The 7,107-nt window shown below is 41.2% G+C and overlaps 2 protein-coding genes and 1 long non-coding RNA gene across 3 annotated transcripts; 2 read left to right on the plus strand and 1 right to left on the minus strand.

Moving 5' to 3' along the window:
- The first annotated feature begins 2,201 nt into the window (after positions 1-2,201).
- Positions 2,202-3,181, plus strand: LOC122076158 (uncharacterized protein At3g17950-like). The gene is made up of 2 exons (XM_042641469.1): positions 2,202-2,498; positions 2,595-3,181. Exons 1-2 carry the CDS (start codon positions 2,418-2,420, stop codon positions 3,108-3,110), a joined length of 597 nt encoding a protein of 198 aa, XP_042497403.1. The 5' UTR covers positions 2,202-2,417; the 3' UTR covers positions 3,111-3,181.
- A 795-nt stretch (positions 3,182-3,976) lies between these two features.
- LOC122077360 lies at positions 3,977-5,625 on the minus strand. The gene is made up of 2 exons (XR_006139777.1): positions 4,735-5,625; positions 3,977-4,637 (listed from the first exon to the last, which is right to left on the minus strand). It is a non-coding gene; the product is annotated as an uncharacterized LOC122077360 (long non-coding RNA).
- A 632-nt stretch (positions 5,626-6,257) lies between these two features.
- LOC122076247 (cytochrome P450 CYP82D47-like) lies at positions 6,258-6,791 on the plus strand. The gene has a single exon (XM_042641576.1). The coding sequence runs from the start codon at positions 6,258-6,260 to the stop codon at positions 6,789-6,791; it is 534 nt and encodes a 177-aa protein (XP_042497510.1).
- The last annotated feature ends 316 nt before the right edge of the window (positions 6,792-7,107 follow it).

A 7,107-nucleotide genomic window follows, 5' to 3' on the forward strand; every position in this document is an offset into this window, starting at 1 on the left:
TGTTGGTTAACCGTATTCTTAAACATGGAAAAAAAATTCATTGGCTCATCAAATTATCTATTGAGTCATAATAAGGATTCAACAAAAAACAAAAACAAATTCATAATGTTAGAGGAAAAGCGTTAAGTGATGACATGGTGTGGTCGATATTTTTTGAATGGCAAAGGGTAAACTTACTGTTTTCCCCTTCCATATAAAAAGCCCCATAACAGCCCATTACAACATTCAGTCAAAGGTTTAGGATTGGCGGCCAGGATTATGCTGAGATACTGTTTGAATCTCAATATCAGCAAACTCATTGATGATTTCCTACATTATGTTCTGTATAAACTCATCGAAAGAATTGAGATGTTGACGGACCTTTCTCTTTGAAATAAGCACTGATGACAACCCACACATCTTCATGTGTTAACTCTTATTCTTCATCAAGAAGAGTAGGATCTTTGTCTTCCCCATTCATTTGGTTTTCCTTAAAGCAAACCTTAGTTTCAGAAAGAGAAACAGATTAAAAAACAAATACGAAAAACCTCAGAAATTTGATCCTCGATTTATAGATGATCAAATTCAATTTTTATTACATTTTTCTTGTTCCTTCATGTAATTCTGATTTTTTTTTTTTTCACATTTTTATCTATTTTTTTTTCTTTCCGTGGTAATATCTCGGAAGTTTAGGGGAGCGAATAATTGTTGGCTGAGTAGAGACACAAAAGAACAAGTGGGCATGGGGGTCACTGGCTTCGGATGTGTTCTCACCACTGCAATTGTTGGCCGAACGGAGATAGAGAAGAAGAAGAGGAAAAATGTGCAATCGCTGGCTAAACTATCACCTTGGAACAATGTGCAATTGTCGTTGCAAGTAGTTGAAAACAGAGATGGAAAAGAGGAAGGAGGTAAGGGGTTTTGAGCTTGAGCTCAAACGGGAAAGGAGATAGACATAATACGGTCAAAAGGGTATTTTCCAATTTTAAGCTAACGGTGTTATGCATCAGCGTGTAGTTAACGTTATGAGCAAACTAGAATTTACAAGGCGTATTTTTAACATTAAGGGTGATACAAGATAATTTTTCTATTTAAACGAAAGTTTTCCTCCTTTTTTTTTATGTATTAAAACAATTAAAGAATAAAGAATATTATTTTATAAGAGAAATTTCTTTTCTATCTTTTTACATGGAAACCAAGAGAGCTAATGAGAAAATCTTGTGGTAATTAAGTTGTAACCTTATTTTTCATCCTCTTAGTATAAACACAAGAGATACTTATAAAAAATTTAATCTTGTGCATTATCATTACGTGTAACATTTTATGTGCAATACTATCATTTTTATTTTGCACATTCTCAACACCTACATCATTCTATCCTGTGCATTATCAGTATGTGTATCATTTTATGTGCATTACTGTCATTTTATCCTATGCATTCTCAATATGCGTATCATTCTATCGTACACATTCTTGATATGTGTATCATTTTATAATGATATAATTATTGATTTATGTATCTATCTTTCTTTTTAAATTCTTTTTTTTTTTTTTTCTTCTAAAATTTTTCCTTTTTTTCTTTTCATTTCCAGACAAACAAGCATAGCCTATAAAAAACAAGAAGACTTGAGCTTCTCAAGTCGATTTGGTCCCCCCACTTAAAGTAAGATGAGGAGGATAGCCAATACCATGTGATCCACATTGTTGTCCTGCAAAACTGTACTATGATGTATTGCTATATGAGCTTCCTTTTGCAGAGTTTTATGGGTGGCACATGGACATGGTAATGGAACTAAGAGTATGAACCCTACCGGAAGTTTGTCAACAAAGTTAGGTGAACTGTACTGTGATAACACCCCCCCCCCCGGCCCCCCGGGGTCTGTGAGATGTTCACTAAAAAGCTTGAATTAAACAGTGGAGAATAATTAATTAATAATAGGTAACTTAGCTTAGCTTCTAAGGGTGTGTGTTAATGTCATTTTCTTTACTAGATAAAAGGCTTGGATCAAACAGTGTAGAATCTATAATTTTTCTTTCTAAAAAAAAAATTATGTGCCTCCACCATGCCCATCAGGCACCCTATCATTAAATTCATTATCTGATCTGATCTGATCTGATCTGATCCGATCCATTTGAAATGCACTACTGTCTACGCTTGTTAAGTGATGATCCCATTCAGCCCACCTCCCTCAAGGATTATGAGTCCTCCTTCTGAAACCTTTGGATTTACCATGTATGACAAAAGCTGGCCCACCAATACATCCAACGTAGCCCTTCAATCTTCGCTTTGAGCCCTAATATCCTAGAAAATCCAATCCATCTTTAAGCTAGGAACCCATCACCATCTCGCCAAGAGTCCTTATCCTGCTTATTTTATCCAAAAAGCAAAAAAACCCACCAACCCTTCTCTCTCTCTGTTCGCAGGAGAAAGAAGGGAAATGTTGGATCCAGAGCACGAGTTGCTTCCACCGTCGTCTCCAACCATCTCTTCGGTTTCTTCATCTGACCTTGACACTGAGGTAAGAGCCTTTCATGGAAAAAAAAGGAAAAATGGAACTGGGTTTCTTGTTTCACCTATTTTTAATGTAAAATTTAAGTAATTTTTGTTGTTGCAGTCAACAGGGTCGTTTTTCCATGATCGGAGTACGAGTTTGGGTACATTAATGGGAGTAAGTTTCCCGGAAATTATTGCCAGAGTTCCTTCAGAGAACAACGTCGGCGCTGCCATTGTCGGTGGTGGTGGTGGTGGTGCCGCCGCTGCTGCTGACGACCGCCGTGGTAGAGGGAAAAGTAAGAGGGTAGTGGCAACGGCTGCGGCAGCAGGTGAGAGGAAGAGGAGGAGGACGAGGAGACGGTGGTGGAATCTGTGTAGAGACGATTCGGCGAAGCCTGCCTCGTTGGCTGACTTCCTTGAGGTTGAACGCAGATTTGGGGATGAGGCCTTTTACGGTGAAGCGGCGGAACTTGAAACTGTGGTGACTCCGTCGTTTGGTCCAGGGAATGGACGGCTCTTGTTCGCTGATGGTAGGGTCCTTCCTCCGTCACAGGGAGAGGCGCCACCCCCCACCGCTGGCGCTCGTTATAGTCTCCCGGTGTTGCTTACTGGAATATGTACCGGCGGTGGAGAGTAAATTATGTAATTTCAAACTCTTCTTTTCCTTTGTTTTCATTCGTTTCATCGAAATATTTCGTTTTTGAAGTATGGATCGTTTTTTTTTTAACTAAAAAGGGTGTTCCGTGAGTCGAACTCACAACCAACCGATTCAAATGGTGATGAGTTAAAGGGCATTTTCACCCGCTAGGCAACCAACCCCATTAGTTTTGAAGTATGGAACAATTGAATGTAATTGTTATATGTGCTTGGCTTTTAGCTTCACTACTTGATAAATAGAGGATGGAGAGAGAATTAAAGAACAAGAAAAGCTCCTTATTTTAATAAAGTTGAAAGACACCATCATTACTATGGTCTTATGTCATTGGTCTTGTGTCGGTTGATTCCTTTGTTAATTTTATGCGCTCTCTCTCTCTGTCTCTCTCTCTAACTAAAGGAAGCAAATCAAAGCTGAAAGTTGAAACATCTCTCAAAACTCTAAAGTACTTAATTATGAAAAGCTGAGTTCTTAAGACAGTATATACTATAATGTTAATTTTGAACTCATTTAATCATCATTATGGAGGGAAGCGGAAAAATATATATAATTTTAGGAAAAAGGAAAGCAGTATGATATTGTGACCGCGGCACCGGTGTGCAAAAATATCATCTCACCCGTTGTAAAACCAGAAATTCCATTAGTGTTGATGGCTTGCATGCATCTTCATTGACCAAGCTGATGTAAAGGCCATGTGACCAGGCTTCCGTCTCTCACCCTTAATTTTAATTTTATGTTGTATTAGTGGGTAATCTGTTGGATATCATTGGGACAATGGTAATGGTGGTGGTGGTGGTGGGGGGAGGTAACCTGTCGGATATCATTAAGAAAAAGGTCGTGACATTAAGTACATCAAATTGATAATACTATATTTAATAACAACAACTGTTTCATACATGGTGTTTAGTGTTTTTCACTGCTTTCAGTGAAAGCTGAATGGTTCTCATTCAATCTCGGTATGATCCGGTCCATGTAGTTGTGAGGTCAATATGAGTTTACAGGACTAGTCAAGCCGAAGACCTGGATACCCGTTGTTAGCAAAAGAAAATCATTCTAGCATAGTTGATGAAGTTGTGATATGCAAAAGTCCACACTTACCAGGGGATCAAGCTACTCTGCGGTCAGCGAATCAAGCAGAGGCTGGCGGAGGTGGCATCGGAGGTCGATGGACGGTCAGATCTAGGAGCCCCTCCGGCTTAGTTGGTTCATGGTGGATATCAGATGCTCGGCGGGATTAGTCGGAGGAGTCGAATATCTGAACTTCTTGTGTCGATTCAAGCTTCTTCGACGTTGATGTGCCTATCCGTTGCGAAAATCTCGTCCTTCACGGCTTCGGCACACAGACCGTAGATCCGTCGGCCTTGGTACCTCTCACGAACTCTAGCTATGTAAGTGGGCGTGCATTCCTCTGTCAATCTGCAGCATTCGCATTTGGCGAACTCTACTTCTACCAGTGCGCTACTAATCGCCATTGAATAGCTGAGAACCGTAGCATATATTGCTCTAACCCTAGAAAATTGAAAATCTACACAACTTGAAAATTCAGAGCATCATAAATCAATTACAAATTTCCTAAAAGGAAACCTATTAATTCAGTAGAAATTACCGTTTCTTAGTTTTGATTGTTCTTTCAAATCTCTGTATCTCTCGATGAAATCATTAAAATTGGAGCTTCGATTTAAAAATAGTCCTCCTCCAGCGGCAAGAGACGACAAATTCCTATGTCGCTCCTTCTCCCACTCACCTTCCTCGACCACCTCCCCTGTGTGAATGAAGAAGAAGAAGAAGAAGAAGAAGAAGAAGAAGATATCGAAGACATCTCTCAATGATCTCTGCGTTATTTTGCTTAAGGTGCACACCGTCTGCGAGTGAAGGAAGTGGAGAAGAAAGGGTTCTCAGATCTAACCGTCCACGTGTTCACCTCCGCCAGCATCCGCCAGATTCACTGGCAGCAGAGGAGCTCAATCCCTCACGGTTTTGAGTCTGCTCTTGGCTGTTACCGTATTATGTGACAAGAGCTGATTTTTAGACCATAAATCTCTGGCACATGCTCTACAAGCAGAAACTACAATCAGGTGGGCATTGACTGGATAAATCCCCACCTGTAACCAGGTGGGCAGCTGATTCGGCCACTGTCATTAATCATCAACTGATAGGTGAGTACTCTTAATAGTTGGCCAGGGAATTCTAATTCACCTAGAAAGCCCCGGCAAGTAGGATTATTGGGCATTGACTGGATACTTCACCACTTAGGCCATGTCATCCAACTAATTAAGCTACCCCTCAGTCCCTCTTCCTCCTCTTCTCACTCTCAAGCAAACAATCCAAACCCATGGAGCTCCAGCTCATCACACTCCAAGCCATTGGTTGTCTGTTAGCTCTAGCTCTCATCTTTTACCATCCATGGATCCCAAAAGGTACCACCACCTATGTTAACAAGATTAAGCCTGCAGAAGCCCCAGAGCCACCTGGAGCATGGCCTATAATCGGCCACCTCCTTCAGTTAACAGACACTGATAAGCCCCTCTTTCGAACACTCGCAACCATGGCCGACAAGCACGGACCAGCCCTCACTGTCCGATTTGGTGTTCATCGGACGCTTATCATCAGCAACTGGGAATTGGCCAAGGAGTGCTTCACCATAAATGGCACAACCCTTGCAAGCCGTCCGAGAAGTGCCTCAAGCGACCACTTGAGCTATGACTATGCATTCGTCGGTTTGGCGCCCTATGGACCTTACTGGCATGCAGTACGCAAGTGGGTGGTTCTTGAGCTACTCTCCCTTAGCCGGCTCGAGTTACTCCAGCGAGTTCGATACGCAGAGATCGGAAACTGTATTTGTTAGAGCAAACACCAAGAAATACGAAAATATATTAAGAGATCGCACAATACACAGAAATTTAATAAGGTTCACATACCAATGTGGTGTGCTATATCCTTGGGCGAAAAAGAAGATGTTTCACTATGCAGAAGAGAGATTACACCCAAGCAATGGCCTCGCTTTGAAACCTTAGCTCAAAAAACCCCCCCAAATTACAATGACTTGCTCGACAAGACGATAGTGCATTATATACTCCAAGTCGTAGGTCGACCCATCGGGTCGCAGTCAATCCGGTCAAACCATACCGCATGGGCTACGTTCCTGCACCCCCATACAAGATTAGTGGTGGGTTCTGGGCTTGGGCTTATCAACCCAACCCCTCTGCTTCAATCAGATCTCAAAAAATTTTCCATTCGAGTCGCCACCAAAATTTGTCGGAGTGGGGTCAAGAATTCGAGACAAAACTTAACAGTATTAAGGATCTATATCGGATGAAAAACAATAGGAATCAGATTAAGGTGGAAATGAATCAATTGTTTGGAGATCTAAGCATGAATATTGTTCTTAAGATGGTTGTGGGTAAACGATATTCCAGTTTTGTCGATGGTGAGAACAATGAAGAGGTCCAGAGGATCCAAAGACTCATAGTTGATTTCTTTAAATATATAGGTGTCTCAGTTGCATCAGATGTGCTTCCCAGCTCCCTATCAGGGTTTGATTGGGATGGGCAACAAAGGGCAATGAAGAAAATTTCTAAAGAGATGGACGTGCTCGCTGAGAGCTGGCTTCAAGAACATAGGAAAAAGAGAGTATCTGAGAAGACTACTGATGGTGATCAGTAGCAAGACTTCATGGATGTGATGCTTTCATTTCTTGAAGAAGATGCTCAATTTCACGGCCATGATCGTGATTCAGTAGTGAAGGCTACCTCATTGGTACGTTTTTTTTTTTTTTTCTTCTTAGAATGTTAGTCTCAGCTGTTGGGTGTTGTCAATCAGTCTGGCCTAATTGAGCTTGCTCACTTCAGGACCTTGCACCATGACTGGCTTATAAATCTAGTGCATAGCGCACTGGTTGCAGCTTCTGCTGGTAAAGCAGGCGCCAGGTTTGTGGTCTAGGGATCAACTCTTGTCACACGCATTCCCCCCCTTTTTCTAT

This window comes from Macadamia integrifolia, chromosome 4, assembly GCF_013358625.1.
Source record: "Macadamia integrifolia cultivar HAES 741 chromosome 4, SCU_Mint_v3, whole genome shotgun sequence".
In the NCBI taxonomy this organism is placed as follows: domain Eukaryota; kingdom Viridiplantae; phylum Streptophyta; class Magnoliopsida; order Proteales; family Proteaceae; genus Macadamia; species Macadamia integrifolia.

What these genes read in the sequence shown, in the direction of transcription:
- LOC122076247 (XM_042641576.1), top strand. Translation starts at nt 6,258, where the DNA reads ATGGGCTACGTTCCTGCACCCCCATACAAGATTAGTGGTGGGTTCTGG.
- LOC122076158 (XM_042641469.1), top strand. Translation starts at nt 2,418, where the DNA reads ATGTTGGATCCAGAGCACGAGTTGCTTCCACCGTCGTCTCCAACCATC. An exon ending in CATCTGACCTTGACACTGAG is followed by an intron (nt 2,499 to 2,594) that starts GTAAGAGCCTTT and finishes TTGTTGTTGCAG; the next exon opens with TCAACAGGGTCGTTTTTCCA.